The sequence below is a fragment of the Pyrgilauda ruficollis genome, unplaced genomic scaffold (assembly GCF_017590135.1).
Source record: "Pyrgilauda ruficollis isolate IOZ18807 unplaced genomic scaffold, ASM1759013v1 scaffold23, whole genome shotgun sequence".
NCBI classification, from domain to species: Eukaryota; Metazoa; Chordata; class Aves; order Passeriformes; family Passeridae; genus Pyrgilauda; species Pyrgilauda ruficollis.
This window is the reverse complement of record NW_024522539.1, coordinates 13,380,552-13,397,855: the sequence shown is the minus strand read 5'-3', so window position 1 is coordinate 13,397,855 and position 17,304 is coordinate 13,380,552. Positions and strand designations below refer to the sequence as shown.

At 39.3% G+C, this 17,304-nt stretch overlaps 1 protein-coding gene across 10 annotated transcripts in view; it reads right to left on the bottom strand.

Moving 5' to 3' along the window:
* Positions 1-17,304, bottom strand: part of RNF111 (ring finger protein 111) — a 46,521-nt gene that overhangs the window by 13,292 nt on the left and 15,925 nt on the right. For 8 of the 10 annotated variants that reach the window (XR_005955302.1, XR_005955303.1, XM_041469362.1 and 5 more), the window contains 8 exons: positions 12,829-12,955; positions 10,999-11,165; positions 8,138-8,335; positions 6,980-7,299; positions 5,923-6,178; positions 4,848-5,199; positions 2,002-2,127; positions 1,229-1,355 (listed from right to left, as the gene is read on the bottom strand). Coding sequence is in view for 8 of the 10 variants with exons in the window: in XM_041469362.1 (XP_041325296.1) it covers positions 1,229-1,355; positions 2,002-2,127; positions 4,848-5,199; positions 5,923-6,178; positions 6,980-7,299; positions 8,138-8,335; positions 10,999-11,165; positions 12,829-12,955 (1,673 nt within the window). In the remaining 2 variants the exon portion in view is untranslated. The remainder of the gene's footprint in view (positions 1-1,228; positions 1,356-2,001; positions 2,128-4,847; positions 5,200-5,922; positions 6,179-6,979; positions 7,300-8,137; positions 8,336-10,998; positions 11,166-12,828; positions 12,956-17,304) is intronic. The other 2 variants (XM_041469357.1, XM_041469359.1) reach the window with 1 other exon arrangement.

Here is a 17,304-nt window from a genome sequence, read left to right as displayed (position 1 = left end):
GGAGGGATCTAAAGCAGCTGATGTTGTCTGTTACAGTACAAGACATTAAATGAGAGTGTAAAGCCATCTTTTATCCACTTGAAAAAGCAGACACCTAACTGAAGAATGCAGAAAAACTTAATTTGAAGAGATGATGCACAGGAGATGGTTATGCATTAAAAATCTCACCGGCTACACTAAAATACCAAATTCTACAGACTGCTTTAGAAAGTCTGTCCTAAGTATGTGAGCAGCACCCATGAATGACCAACCCTCATTTATCAGGGAGCTACTTAAGGATCATCATATCTAGCAGTTAAAGAGTGAGGAACAGGCAATGTAAGACCAGACTGGAGACAGTTACTACAGTTTGGCTGTAAATCTACAGTTCAAGCCCCAAATTTCAGGCTACTAACAGAGGAATTTTGAAAGGATGAGACTTGCAGGGTTTTTTTCATTATAATTTTAGCATTCATTTACAGATCAACTCACAATTTTGATTAATTAACTAGCTTTGAAAGGATTAAACATTATTCCTTGACCACACATTAACACTAAATATACTCAAACTAAATCTGTTTCTCTGTGAATTTTCATTAAATAAAATTAAGAAAAATTTTACCTAAACCTATAAGCATTCTTTCAAAAATAATACTCTGTAACAAGAGTAAAAATATGCTTGTTTGTTTTGGTTTTCCACTGCAGATTAAAAAAAATTATGTGTAACAGGGTGTGTGACCTTACTGCCACACTTCCTGCAGATTATAACACTTCATGCTACAAAATTATATAACTGATCACACAGAATTAGGTTGATGAATAACAAATATTATTTGAAAACAATCAAACCTCTAGATGGAATTCTAGTTGTGTGTATACACACCTTAAAAAGAATCAGTGCTAATTCTCATGCATTGGGTGGAAAGTTGGTACTTTTAACAATCCAAGACTCAATAATCTAAACTTTAAAAATCAGATGCAGAGGGTCAATGCATTGCAATGCAAGTGACAATTTAATTCAAGTTTATTTCATTTTACAAGAGCTGAAGTTAGAAATGCAGATGTCCCTATACTGTCTCTTCTTACTACACAATGGGCCTGTTCAGGCTCCCTTGCTGGGAGTAACACATGGACAGACAGTGAAATATTTTCAGATAATCACTTTGCAGCAATGTACACACATCCGTTTTCCTTACAAACAAAATCAAAATGAGCAATGATCATAATTTTCCATAAGCTATCTCCTTACCATTAGAGGAAGAGCCCCTATTTGCAAGTGATGCAGTCGAGGAGGTGCATGGTAGTGGGCCAAGTGAGGATGCAAGGGCCCTGGAGGGTAAGTAGCTGCAGTCACACCAGCTTCAATTCCTAGTTCCCTGTCACATGAATGAAAGTGGCATTACAGTAAAGGAACAGCTTGCCTGCTAGGTACAATCCCACTGCTTTGGAGAGCCTACAACATAGTACAGCTGCAACAACAGTTTCAAGTACAATTTTTTTAAGCCATATTTAAACTTTGCTGAAGAATCTTCTTATAACTAAAAGCTATTTTTAAAACAGCTGCGAAGATTTAGTATTAAAAAAAAAAAATCTGTAAAACTCCACATTTACTGAGCCCAGTAATATTATCCATGTGGAGTCTTCCCTGCAGCACATGCTGTGGGAACAGTAGTTGTCATGCATGCGCCTCTTCACTAGTGGCTGAAAGTATTTTTTAAAATAATAAATATATTGTGGAATGTAAGTGCATGCTTTATAAGTGGGCCTGATATAACTGTAAATAAGTTCAAACAAAGAGGGGAGAGAATATACTAGTCTGTACTACAAAACCTTAAAAACCACTAGAAATACATTTAAGATATTGAGTACTCCAAGTAATATTTCAAAGCCATATCAACATCTACAAACTTTAAACTACAGGTGCATGAAGCAGCTTTTAAAGCCACAGCCAGCATTATCAGCACTGTGCTCAGCACACTATGATCTCCTGTCCAGAGTCCCAAGCAGTGTCTGATTGCTCACCAGGCAGATCTCTCCGGAGCTTGTCGAGGATGGGAGGACATAGTCTGAGGCACATGGATGTGATGCCCATGACCATAATTAGGATGCATTCTGTGAGGATGTGGAGGAGGCCGCTCATGCGCACGTCTAGAACAAAGACAGCCACAATTAATTTCACATACTTTTTAGTATGAAGAAACCAACACCCATAACCAAAATGTTACAACCAAGCTACTACAGTGCTTTTAAAATAAGAAACTGACCATGCAGTATTTTAATTTCTGCTTTAGATATAAGCTACAACCCAGATTTCATATTCAAAACCAGACCAGCTTCAGCTACAGAGACCTGCCCTTCACTTGGCAGTGATGACTGCAGAGACTGAGAAAGTGTTTAATCCCAACCTCAAAGGGCAGGTAGGAAAGGGAGGGCCACATGACAGTCATGCTCAGACACAATTCAGCGTCATTCACAGCTCTGCTGCAGATTATTTCTAGTAAAACTATACCAGCAAAAGTAATTAGGGGAAACTTAATACACTAATCAGAGGAGATTTCCCTTGAAACATGTTTGCATCATAGCTCAGGTAAACTGAGCACGCAGTTTTTATCCATGTCAGCTAGTACAGAACAACTATGGATTTGAAAAAAAAAACTTAACTCCTGCTGACTGATTTCTGTTACTTTCCCACTTTACCACAGAAATAAATGGATTAGGATTTTTTTCCATTGCTTTCAATGCAGAAAGGATGGTTTATTATTCTATCTAAAAACTTGAATTTTACCAAAAGCCGTCTACGTTCTCCAGGTACAGTACCACCTTAAACTACCCGACAAAGCAGACCAGATATTTTGTAAATTTACATGTGTAAAGCGGCAAAAATGTACTTAACAGCAAACTATTCTAAGCACTCTAAAGTGACACTTCTTCAGAGAAATCTGTCAAGCATGTATAAATTATGCGAGAACTGTTCATTTTTTGAAGTGGTACAGACTAACATGGGAATAGACCTATCAGCAGAACATACTCGTAGTCTCACCTCCTTTCAGTTTATCAAGTAACTATGGGGAAAAAATCTGGAAGAACACAAGTTAATTTAAAAAAAACCAAACAAAACCATAGCAAAACAAGTTTCATAGTTTATTGAAACTTCATCATGTAGACTCATTTTCCCTAAACCGAGTCTTAATCTAAAAGAAACATCTTTAAATTGTAGAAACAATGTATAAATGTAAAACTCCTAGGCTGTCCATCCCACAATCTTTATGGATGGGTAATTAGACAAAAAATAAACAGAAAGTCCATATGTTTTACAGATGCACAGCACCTTGACATATGACAGGGAAAAGAGGACTCTAACCATTCTCTACTTCCAATCCTGAAAAGGTACTATATTGTTGGACAGGAAGGATACAAACTGGACTATTTTTCCTTAGGTTATTTGTAGAAATGAACGATGAAACAACATGTTAAGAATACTTCAAGATTTCAGGACACAGAACTGAAGGAACTGCAAGTCTGCTGGCAGCCTCAACTCTATATTCAGTAACAGAGCAATACACATCAGCTTCTGGTTGTCAGAGTACAATCTGATTTCTAGGAGGCTGGGCCAAGACACCTATAAGATTGATTTTGCACATAGCTTGAATGAGAATTAGAGGTGTGAAAAAAAAAGACCAAGGGCAGAACAATTCCATACGTTACAAACCAAACCCTAAGAAGAGAACTATCACTGAGCAAACTGGCACTGTCTGACCAAGACTGGTGACTTCAGAGAGAATGTCAAGGAAGAACCTACTATCAACATTTGCCTACAATTCCCCTATACATGTTCATATTTCTATACAAATTCACTATGCTGCAAAATTGCCAATATTCACAACTCCAATTCCCAAATTACTAGAAAATGTTCAGATCTGATAAGATAGCTACCACAATTATTTTTTCCAAAAATGCTACCTTGCTGTCTCAGAGCCACTGGCTTCTCTGTCACATGTCATTTGTGGGCAGTTACTGCCTACAGATACTTAACCTCAAAAAACTGCCTCAAAAGCTGCAGTTAAAGCAGAATCCTCTTTAAGCATTAACTTCTAAAAGAGTTTCAAGTGAGTTACGAGTCAAATCTGTATAACAAAGTTAGGAGCAACAACTAAAAGAGCTTATTCATTAAATTCTCTTAGATATTTAAACATGTTATCTGCAGAATTAAAACAAGCTCAGCTACTCTGTGAATATGAAGTCACTACTGACCTGATACTACTAGTATCAACTAATATCTGTTGATACTAGTATCAACAATCTATTTAAGCAACAATAGTAGCATGTCTTAGTAGCTACATTGAAACTGATCATGTTCTCAGTCTCCTTCTCTTCTAAAACAAAAGGCATTGTAAGGATATGTAAGAATCTAATCTGAATTAAACCCAGTATATGATCCCTTATGATAATTTGTTAATTTTATTTTAAAGTCTTGCTTATATAAAAAGAATCTTAACTGCATCAACAAGGCAAAACATGCTGTCAAGAGACATTTGACCAGAGTTTATGATGTACTCTCTGGGCTGTGGAGCTTGAAAATGAATTCCTGCTTATTATCCAGAATAACGGGCAAGAGAAACAAGCTCCCCTTATCTTCCACGTCCCCTCTGTGCCTTACCTGGACACACTACTGAGAGATGTAACAGAGCAGGGTCCATCCTAAAGCTCATGTGACTGCGACCATTTGTACAGACACCTCTTACCATGGTTCAACACTAACAGTACCTAACCATGCAATTAATAGTTTGAGAGCCACACACAACATTTTACAAACCTGAGGGAAATTAATTATATGTTTAGATATTGTTCTGAGTACATTTGTGACATACGTTGGGTGTTGCATCATCCTTCTTCTCTGGACCTCCATCCTCTGGATCACTTCATGAGGGTGCAGCCTCTGTGCTGGAGGTGCTGCTGCAGGGATGTGATGGGATATTGGCTGGTGTGTTGCAGGGAGATGCTGTGGTATTGGAGCAGCTGCATTGGCTAGGGGATGAGTTGGTGGTGGAGGTGGAACAGGATGAGAAGATGCATGAGAGGAGATTGAAGGATGAAAGGGATGCACTGGATGAGGGATAACATAATCCACTTGAGGTGGAGGTTGTGGCTGTGGAGGAGGATTTCCATGAGAGTGAGGACATGCAGAAGCTTGATGGTGAAGAGGTCTGGTCAAGGAAGCATCTGCAATGAAAATATAAGGTGCTTTTAATTTGGTCAATTGCAGGTTTTGACTTAAATTTATTTTAAGAAGTATCTTCACAAAGGTGTTTCAGTATTATTACATCGGTTTAAACAGTAGCAACATAGGAATATGCGTTTATGTAACTTTTAAATAAAGTGATTCTAGAAATATACCCTACATGAAATACGCATTTTCTGCAGCCAAAAGCATTCTGTTTTCCAATACTGGCAACAAGAAGAAAAAAAAATAAAAAAAAAAAATCTGTGTAATACCAGCTGGAAAAGGTACATAGAAAAGTCTGGGTTGGAAGGGAATTCAAAGATCACCTTGTTTCAAGCCCCTGCCATGGACTGGGACACCTTCAACTAGACAAAGCTGCTCCAAGCCATGTCCAGCCTGGCCCTGAACACTTCCAGGGAAGGGGCAAACACAGCTTCTCTGGGCAAGCTGTGCCAGAGCCTCACCACCCTCACAGGGAGGAATTTCTTCCTTAAACCTGATCTAAATCTACTCTCTTCCAGTTGAAAGCCATTCCCCTGGTCCTATCACCACATGCCCGTGTCAAAGGTCCCCCTTCAGCTCTCCTGGAACCCCTTTAGGCACTGGGAGGTGCTATAAGGTCTCCCTAGAGCCTTCTCTTTGCCAGGTTGAACAATTCCAACTCTCTTAGCCTGTCCTTGGAGCAGAGATGTTCCAGCCCTCTGACCACCTACAGTACTCACAGGGAGAGTGCATGTAGTGGCGGCAGGACGAGAGCGAGGCCTGGGGCGGCGGCTGTGGCTGCGGCTGTGCCACGATGCCCGAGCCGTAGCCGTCGATGGCCAGCGCCTGGCTGGGCCCGGCGCCCGCCTGGTGCCCGTAGAGCGCCGTGCGCGATGAAGAGCCAGGACAGCACGGGTCAAAAGCCGACGTTCCGTGGAAAGCGCCGCTGCCGTGGCTTCTGATACCACTGCTGCTCAAGTCTACTGGTAATGCCTGCTGCAGAACAAACCAGCTTTTTTCAAGCCACTCTTTAGACATTGAAAGCAGTCACATTCGAACATTAGATTTCAAAAACATACAAATAAATACTACCACAAGCAAATGGGATCCAAATTTTGAGGTTTTACGGCTTGACTCTGGAACATTTTTTATTCTTATTCCTAAATTCATGAATCTGCTGAGAGACTAACTTCCTTACACTGTATTCTGTAAAAACCAACCAAACAATCCCCCACCAAAAACTCACACCACCCCCCAACCAAACTAAAAACCTCAACAAAAACCCCTGCAATTGATAAATAAGATTGATAATTCTGCATACTGTAACTTAGCACAGTACTGTCCTTTCCGATGACTGTATTGTTTTTCAGCTGTGATTTAATTACTAAGAAACAATGCTTTTAGAGGAGAAACTATTTTATACTTTTTATATACAGAACATTACGCTTGATATTTTTCTTCCCTCAAAGCAGCTCAATGATTTGCATTGCAAAACTGCTATGATGGACAGAATATTTCAAGGTAATTATGTTAGGCTTGCTATGCAGCCACTCATAGCCATGAAGAGGTCAGCTGTCAATGATTACTTGAAGGGTTATGTCTTTCCATAAAATTTCAGGGTTTTGTGTTGACATATATTACAGCTCAATTTTTCCTTTTAGTTCCCTTCTATAACGCCTGATGCAGAGCAAGTGAGTAATTTATAATTCAGCATCCTTATCCTATTCTCTCCTATCTGGAACAACTTGAAATCCCAAGTCACAAGGTGTGATTGTGAGTCACAAGGATTAAACATGCCTGCTCGTGGTAACTGGTGCCAGAACTGCTGCTTGCTCCACAGGGGGCAGGCACAGGAGGAGGCCTTTCCACAGGGCAGCTGGAGTCACTGAACGAAGGAGACAGCGGGACAGCTGGGTGAGGGTTGTGGTGGTGATGGTGGTCATGCTGGAAGTGGTGGCCATGCTGCTGGAAGCAGCTTGTATGTGGGTGTCCCAATGCATGATGAGTCTGTGAAGGTCCTCCACAAGGAGAATGCTGGGGGCAGCACGATGGTAGCCTTGGCATGGCCGGAGGGCCAGTTTCCAGTGTTGAATTAGATGCAGCTCTTCTTATTTCATCTTGAAGACAGTTAATATTGAAGTGAGAGAAATTAGTAAAGCTGAACACTGTAAAGCAGTGTCTTAAATAGAAACAAAACACCCTGTACCTCACAATTAAGTATTTAACCAATTGAAAACCACAGCTAGACTATAACAAAACAAACTAGATACAAAAAGTAGCATTTAGCTATACCTGCCAAATGAACCTAAACTGAATGGGTCAGGTGGAAGTACTCATGGCAACCACTGGAGGACATGAACTGACACCTGCCTTATTCTACAAATTTAAGGCACGTCACCAGCAGGGAAAGGAGGAAAAATTGGTCCTGTGGTCAATGTGCAGAGACCTCAAATTCCTGTGCAACTGTGGTGTACCCAGGTTAATTGTCCCTCACCACACTTGCAGACAGGGCAGCTTTTTTTCAGTGATGTCATGAGTGCTCTCTGTATATACAGCTCTATGCAGGTCTGTATAAATGTGCTCCCAGGGGGTTATCCACAGCAGGAGATACATCCTTCACTTTCTTACAACACACATTGAAATAACACCTCTGTAACACACTGAAATGAGAGGCTTAATTCCAGTGAACTACATTCCACCTCCTCAAAAATCAAGGATGTGGTTCATTACGTATAACCAAATCATTCCAACAGGCACAAGCAGAAGGCTCCAGCAAATTTCCTGTACTATTATGGAGAAATCCATGGTCTTTTTCAGATTCCTGTCTTCTCAGCTTACTACTGTTAGGTTCAGTACTACAACTTCACATGGCATTTAATTTAGAGAACGCTGATTAACTTCCTCTACCGCCTTTGTACTCAGAGGCAACACAACAGCTCAAAGCTTATTCCGTACCTCCAGCTGAAGTGCCAGCAGTACTGCCACTGGGGAGACTGGGAGTGGTCTCTGGTGCTGCAGAGGGCTGGCTGGTGGAGACACTGGGAGCTGCATCAGAGGCCTGCTCTGAGGTAGACGTACTGGAGCTGGTAGTGGAAGCAGAACTCACGGCCTGCGGCTCCACTCGAGCTGATGTGGTTGGCACAACTGTCGGCTCTGGTGAAATAAAAAAGCCTTCATGTTCTTTAACCTTTAAAAGTTGCTGAGGTTTTTTTATTGTTGTTCCTGCTTTTGAACCATTTTACAAGGCATTCTTAATTCTGGCCCTGCCAGAAGCTAAGAAAGTCAGAACACAAAAACCTGACAGGCCTGTGTGTGAAAAGAAAATTAAAATCATCTTTTTTTTTCTCTTGTGTTTAATCTACTCAACTTTTAATAATTAACATAAAATCAATTCTCAACCAAATCTAACATTTAAGTTTTATTTACTGGATTAAAAAACCCTACTATAAAAGAGATTAAATTACTTCAGTACTTTATGATAAAAGCCCTTTCTGATATCCTCCATGAATCCACAGGCAAATCACTCCATGATTAAGTATTATCCTTATAACTTTCTATTGCCTATGAAGAACAGAAAAACTTTTAGACCACTCACCAAAAACAGCATAACATCTAAACCAGCAGTACTACTTTACAAACTCCAATCATTCTAGATGCATAGCACTACAGGCTTTAGCAAGATAAGCTTGGCTTCTAGTCTCAACACATGCTAAAAGCAGATTATCAATATTTGAGACTTCTCTTAAAGGTACATACCTGTACATATTACATATTGCAAAGCTAACAGTGAGCAATTTATCTTGGAAAACCAAAGCACTTGTTGAGTCTTGTCCCTTACCAGATAATTGTAAACAAGTTAAAATTTAAAACTATACTTGGTGGCATAATTAGAATTCAGTTTTGAAAAAGACTTTGATTATAAGTTTGAAATTTTTCTTAAGTAATGAAAGGCAATGACATGACTAAGAATATAAGATACCATAAAAGGGAAGATTATCAGAAACAGCTCAGGATTTTTTAGTAAAAACGTCTGCATGGATATCAGAGGGAAAAAAAAAAATCATCAAAAACTTCAAATACTTCTTTTACACAAAGTCTCAAAATAAAATATGAATAGTTTTCAAGATTTCTCTCTATATCTAGTAGGAGTATCAACAACTCAGTGAGCAAAGGAATAAATGTATCTTCTCTCTCATAAGTCTTCCAACTCATCACATTAAAAAAATATGACCTGATGTCTACATTTAAATTCCTCTTACTTTTAACATGGCCTTCCAAAATACTAGTTTTATTTAAGGACAATGTTTTAGGTGAAATGTATTAATGTTTAAATTCAGAAAACAAGAGCAACTTTATAGAACACAGTACAGCCTACAAAGAGAAGTGATGAGCCAGTGCTCAGGCCAGTGGCCAACCTGAGCTCCCTCAGGCTCAGGCTGCCACCAGCTCTTACTGACATTTCTGCTTCTCCCCTGCCCAAAACAATGAAAAACAGGGGGCTAGGTGCATTGTGAACTACTAGCTAAGAGAAACTGGATTTCTCAACTTACTGCCCAGATATTAGCCCAGGAAGACAGAAGGAGAGAGGATCTTTATGCTTGGCTGGCTGGAATCAGCCAGCCAAGTTTTAAGACCAGTATCTTTGATGAAACAGGTAAAGTTGGGCTAAACTGCACAGCTGCCTTTTACAGTGTTAATTCAGAAGTCCAATCATTTAACACTAATTCATGTGTGAAGTTTGATGCCTAAACCCAAAAATAGCGTTCCTTAAATCCTGGAAGATTCATCTTAGGCATTTCCTCTAGAAGGCAGGAGAAACAGCCAGTCTTTAACACTTTAAATGTATTTTAAAAATAACTTGGTTCCTGAATACAAGACTAAATTCTATAATATGAATTTTAAGAGTAAAGTAAAGCAACAGAAACCTACACTGTACCCCTTCAACAACAGAGCTCCTGGGATATTTCACAGTAAATACCTAAAATAAAGAATCTGTACATCGACTCATCCTCTACCTTAAAAGCCACTAAACAAGCAAAATAATTCTCAAGCCTTTCTGACTCTCCGTCCCACCCCAAAAACCACAACAACTTGAAGAATTTGATAGTGCATAATACTAAGCTTGCAATGCACTCAGGGACAGCACCAAAACAGGACAAAGCTTCTGTTCACAGTACAAATATCATGCACCAAAGAAATCCCCAAAACCACCACCATCTGCAAATACAAACGTGCAAAAACGTACATGAGCTTCAGTTTTTCTTTCTCCCAATTTTATGATAATTGGTAAGTTTTTCTTACAATCTTCAGCAGGAATAGACTTATTAAGTGTCAGCAGGTTTTAATGTTAGGAACCAATGAAAGGTTACAGCTTCAGAAACCTAACACACTTTACTAGTTTTGGGTTGGGCTTTTTTCTTTTTTTAAAAGTTATTTTTACTTCAAGGCCTGAAAGAACAGTCACTATTCCAAAGCATAGGCAATGATAGACTTTCCTTTTATAGTGTTGCATTGAAGTAAGTGCATATTTTTCAAGAAGTAGTTCCAACCTGTTCTCTAATTTCTGCCTGGTGAGTCAGCCCTCAGACACACACCCAAGGCAGCTTTGGAAGAAAAACTGTATCTTTAGATCTAAAAGACCCATTGCAAACAGCTAAATTCTAAATTTTGAAAGGAAGGGCACAAGAGGATTTTCTGACAAACTTGGAAATCAGACATTCTCATAGAAGGGTACTTTTTATCTGATGCAATTAACTCCAGTGCCTTTACACTGCCCATCCTGCTCCTGAAGAGACCTCCCTGACAATGCAACTCACCATCTTCATCCACGGTGAGGTCCACGACTTCGGCGGCGCTCTGCGTTCTCAGGGGCTGGATGACGGTGGAGACCCTGCTGCGGGAGCGCTGCTCCGGCGGCCGCGCGCCGTGCGAGCTGGAGCTGGGCCCCCAGTGCGAGCGCGAGTGTCCGAGCGCAGAGCGGGACCTGGACACAGGGAGCACCTCAGCTACTGGCCTGCACTTGGCCATCACTGAATTCTTCTCCTCCTGTCTGAGGAGCTACTCGGAGCTTTTTTATTGTTAGAAAAGCATTTTATTACATTGAGATACGCCGTGACTCAGCTTTCACCAAACACACTTACAAACACTATTGCAGCCTTTACCAGAGAACATAACAGCAAATGCCCAGCATGGAGAGTTTAAAGGTCTTTAAGCCATGTACATGCAGCTATCTTAAAAAAAAAAAATTCACTGTGAAACCCTACAGCCATGGCCTGGCAGCAATTACAGCTGAAGTTGCTTTAGCTTTCTAAATAGTAACTGAAGAGTCTCCAAATCCTACACTACTCCTGTGCAGTCTGGAACAGCAGGTCTATAAACTATGATAGACCTATGAAGACAAAAATTTGTAAACTTTAAATACTTTTGCATGTTAACCTGTGACAGAGTACATGATAATTTGTATACTTCAAATTTACGAAATGTCACAACTGTGCAAAATCTCTGGACCTTTCCCTCTAATATTATTTTGCTCCCTCTCTTCGGAGAGCAAACACAGCTTTTTATGATACTTAAACTAAAATGCAATGTGGCTTGAGGACATCCTGAGCCTGTAACCATATCTAAGGAAAGGGATAGGTTTATTTCTGTATTATAACACATAGCACCCATTCTGTTCAGTTTAGCCATGCAAACCCTAACACTCAAGACAATGATCATTTGGATTGTGTATCCTCTTTGAAGCATATAGTCTTTCATTAAGGGAACAGTATTTTTACAGTCTTGTATTTACCATTACACTCCCAAAAACTTTGACTCTCCAGTATTTACATCAATCAAGCAGCTCTTATTTTCCAGTTTGGAAAAACAATGTACTCAGACTTCAGAAATTCAGAAGAGGAAAATGTGAAGAAAAGGGAATGACTTCACTAAAAACAAACAAAACCCATTGCACATATCACCATGGAGCTACTGCTGTTTTGGCTGCAGCACTGCAGAAGGTGAGGGAAGAAAGTCTTAAGACTTAAAAAAATTAATTCTATTACAGAAAACACATCTTATTGATGCTAGGAATATACAAAGCTGTTTATTTTTTGCAAGCATCTAGCTTTAAATAGGTTTGAATTTGAAGTTTTCTTCAAGAAACTCCACTTTAATAGATTCTGTAAAATCTGACAATATGGAACAAAACTTCCAGAGATTCTTGGAAGAACAGGAAAGCATATACAGCAGCAGCAGCTTCAAAAAAGTAGGCTGCTTTCCTGAGATTAGCTACTCAGCTAATCCCTAGATAGTCAACTCAGCCTACACATGCTCTCTCTAGGATCTCACTGTGCAGCTTTGCTTCCCTCAAATTCTGCACATCAATCACACTAATACAGCCACCTCAGCAACTCCAGATTAGTTCAATTCTCAAGCTTTGGCAAAGCTGTACTTGGGATTTTTTGTCCTTAGTTTGTTTGGGGGTTTAGGATTGGGGTCTTTTGTTATTACTTGGGTTTTCTTTGGTTTGTTTTTTTAATCAAAAATGCATACTGTGCATTTTGGTTAGCAGTGACATTACCTTATGGGCTTTTAATTGCACAAAGCATTGTGACAAACCCAGAGACAAGCAAAACTTTATGAATATAAAGAGATACACATCTCACCTGTAGTTTTCACCAACTGTGACAATCTCCACTTCACTGTCTGTTGAGGTAACATTTATTTCTTCGTTAGCAGTGACTTGGGGAGTGGACGATGCTTCAATCACCACAACATCTTCATCAATACTTCCTGATGAGGAAAAAGGAAGAAGAAAGTTTCTATATTTCATTTCTACTTCAATCACCAACTGTCATTATAAGAAATTGTTTTTCATAGATTTGAAATATATGCAGGCAGAGAATTCCATGGTGTATGTCAAAACCTTAGGTGCAACTGTCAAATACATGACCTAATTACTAGAGGGAGCAATTCTGCTCTAAATACTAAAGCAAAAAGAAGGAAGGAGACAGAAGACAGTGCGTGGGGTAGGTATGCAAGCTTGCAGTACAAGCATTGAAAGCAATTGCAGTGAATTTTATTATCTATAACATCAACAAAATTCAGTCATTTAATATAAAAACAGAACAAACTTACAAGCTAGCAAAGCAGTAGCAGTTTGTTAGCACTAATAGCTTTTTTTAAAAAATAGCTTTTAAAAAAAAGTTTTTATAGGTATCACTCTCAAGGCTAAATATTGACAACAGAAGATTAATGATCTACCAACTAGTTTATATTTAAAACAAAATTAATCCCTTGGCATTTATAAACACCTTTGTATCTAGACTTTTTGTGGCATTCACAATCTGTACTAGACAGAAGAAGATAAAATTAGGCTAAGAATGATAACAAACAGCAACCAAAATCCCACAAAAGAGACAAGTTTTCTTAGGAAACAACTTCCACTTCAGGAATAACAGTTACAGTTCCAGCCTAACAAGCAGCCACATGAAATACTTCTCTAGAGCTGCAACACTGGCAGTGACAAGTCTGAGCTATCTACAAGACTTAAATTGAGCTACGGACTATTCACTGAGCACAAAAGAACTAAAAAAAACCGAGCTGTATAGCTTAGAAATCACTAACTATCCTTTTGGTTTCTGCAAATTGCCTCAAGGAAGTGCTTGAAGAATTTGGTCTCATTCAAGTCAATGCTTCCATCCTGTATACACTGACTGTTCTCAGCTGCTTTACCCAATTATATGATAGGAAAGATTATTCATTTTTATTTTATCAGTTTTTCTGCTTCAAAAAAAAAACCCAAACTGTATTACTTATTTTCCAACAGCCTTTGTTTCTGACCATACTTATCTCAGAAAGATTGCTGGCTGAAGATGTAAAGAGTGATGCTCCCAAATACTGATACTAACAAAACTAGCAATTGGAAGTAGTGTGGAACAAAATCAGTTCTCAAAACTTGCGTGAAAATGTTGGGGAAAACTGAAAATACTGCAAAGTCTAAAAAACAAAACGACATTCCAAAACTGAAAATACCAAAAGGCTGATTACTCAGAGTGAAAGGCAGCAGCTAAAGCCACCAGCACATGCAGAGGAATGTAAATATTGTGCCTACCAGGGCAAACAAGCAACAGCTTCCTTACACAGAATTATCTCAGTCAGTCACTAAACTTATCTGCTGTCAGACAAAACCACCCCAACAAGCAGCTGGGGAAAGGTCCCTGAGAAAAACCCCCAGCTCTTCCTTCCATCTTCCAAAGCTGCACTTCTCTGAAATACAATAAGCTTGAGAGCACTCCTCAGGCTCAGTGTGTATTGAAATTTATGACAGGAGCAAAAGTAGATTTAGGCTTAAATATGATTTTGCTTCTTCAGAAAACAAGTTCTCCTCAAGGACAGAATCATCTACCATGTAGATCTATACTGAAATTCACTCAGTGTGCGCCCCTACTGAAATCCTGACACAAGCTTAGCTCATGAAAACCAAAGGGAATTCTTAACTGACTATCTACACAATTCAGATATCTTTCTCAATGTCCAAAAGCTCATTTTATTAAATGGGGTTTTTTTAAGCACTCCTTTAGCTGGGAGGTGATTGTACCAACTACGCAAATAGGACTGTAAAAAGCATCAGGACTGGTACTGAGTGAACAGGTTTTGTGATTTCCAAAATAACAAATAAAATCTTTAGGAAGACAGTCAAAGTTGCTCCAAGTAGGATACAGCATAGACATAGTTCAGACACATGCAATTTCCTACTGTCCATGCTTCTAAAAACACCTTCCTAAGTCAAAAGCACAAACTGATGAAATTTTCATCCCGTGAAGTACTTTCCTATACAAGGAACCAATATTTTCTTCAAAATTAAGCAGAAAAACAACTCCTCTAAACTATGTAAATATTTAATTGTTTTATACAGTCCACCATGATACAGTATAATTCACTTTTTTCTTTTAGCACATATCAGTCACTGGCCAGTCATCAGTCTGTAAAGAACTTCAAGCAAATTTTAAAGCATTGAATACCTTGCACATCAATGCATCCCCTGAGTGACTGAAGCTGTAAGAAGCCAGCTAAATCTGGATAATTACAGAGTTAACTACACTATTCCTACAGCTCCTGAGGGTTATCTCTCCAATGAGAAGAGTCACTGGACTGTTGACAGCAAAACAGTTCCACAGATGTAAGAGATGTATTTTGTACTACTTTCACAATCATACCTATGGCTACAAAACAAACAGAAAGTCATCCTCCTGCAGGCACACATTATTTCTCTGTCATCTTCTGAATCACAGAACACATCAAGAAAATTATACTCTAGTTATTTGTGAGTAAATTAACCTTCGGGCCACCACTGAAAGACTCAGTCTGCATTTCAAGCGAGCTACTTAAAAACAAAACTTCTCTTGAAAATCAGCAAGGATTTCAATAGTTTCCACTGAATTTGGGATGTTTTTTTCCCTTCTCATGTCCATAAATAATATTCCATAGTGCACACAAGACACTAAATTTCAGTTTGCAAGTTTTGCATTTCCCATTCAGACCTTTCAATAGCCATTAGTAATTATGTTTTGCATGTGACTATTAATCAGAAACAATCAGTAACTTCTTCACATAAGTCTTTCCCCTCTTTTAAAAGCCTTTTTTATGATGGAAACCTAATGCTCAGCTGGCCTAGGGGAAGGGATAAACTGCATATGCTTGAATCCAAATCTGAACATGTATAAAAATATAATCCTCCCTTAAAAATAAAAACACACTCTCATCCAGGCCTTACCTCACAAAACCAGTAGATCTGTCATAACAAAGTGCTTCTGTAAGCAGAATCTAGCTTTTATATTAAAGTAAATGTAATAGTGGACTCTGAAGTTCAATACTTAGGTCAGTAAATGACATATTTTTCCCTAGAAATTTGTAAGATTACTTCACAACAGAAATTGCTATGTGCCAGTGATAGACCAACTTACTGCTTTAGAATCAAATACTTTAATAATCCACAAGTTGTAAGCAAGAGACTAAGCTTTGCACAGTATAACATGTATAATATACATAATTATACTACTATTTAACTCTAAAAGACTATGGCTTAACTTCAAGATTAATTAATCATCATCCCAAGTATCCCACCAAGGGCATGAATAACACTGGTGTAATACCCAAATTTATGTGTGGCTGATTGTTGTCATTCTCAGAGGGTATTTTCACATCTGTTTTGCAATTAACATGGAGTTCAACCAGTCTGAGTATTACATGTTAGATAACAAAAGCATTTTTCAATACACAATTTCAAATGAGACAGTCTGATCAACTCATAAGTGAAACCAAAAGAGACTTAAAATCAGCAGTCAAGTTCCAGTGAGAGAGATGACTTGAATTCCAAGCTTTCACTGGATCAGACCAAGAGCCCACTCAGGCACGTTCTCTCTGCCAGCTGCAGCAGGCAAAACCACTGCGCAGTCAGAGCAGAAAATTCAGGCTACAAATTTTAACTAAAAGCTCTCATACCACCCAGCGTCCACAACAATGTCACAGGTGTCAGAGCACACTTTCTTGTCCAGTCATTGCTCAGCTGTCAAATAAGTGTGTTGAATCCCTTTTTGAATGTGGGACTATGTGCCCCTACAGCCACTTATGCTCGTGAATTAAGGATAATGACTTGGATAGTAATTCAGCATGAAATGAATAAAATAATATCCTGCTAGTATTAGAGAGTACTGTCTCCTTAACCTCTTCAATATCTTGGAACTAGGTATGGCTGGCAGCCCTGCTCTGAGCCTGTCAGCACAACAGCACTGTATGAGGAGCCATCCTCTGTGACTGGGCTGGTCACATATTTGTGGCTTTGCTCTCATTCTCAGGCTCTGAAGGTCCTGTGAACCAAGCAGGCAGCCCAAACAGATTTGTCCTTTCCCTCCCTAAATGTCTGAAGATTCCTGGGCGCCAGGATGATCACTCCCTTGCCCTGGTGGCCTTGAAGCTCCGGCAGGAGACCAAACAGGTGCTGTTGATGAGTGTGCCACAGCACAGGGGAGCTGACAGCACCCAGAGCACTGGCCAGAAAATCAGCAGCTACAAGCTCCAAGTGGGAACTTGGACTAGAAATGCGACCCCCTGCTGCTGTCACTGGTGGCAAGAGACACCTC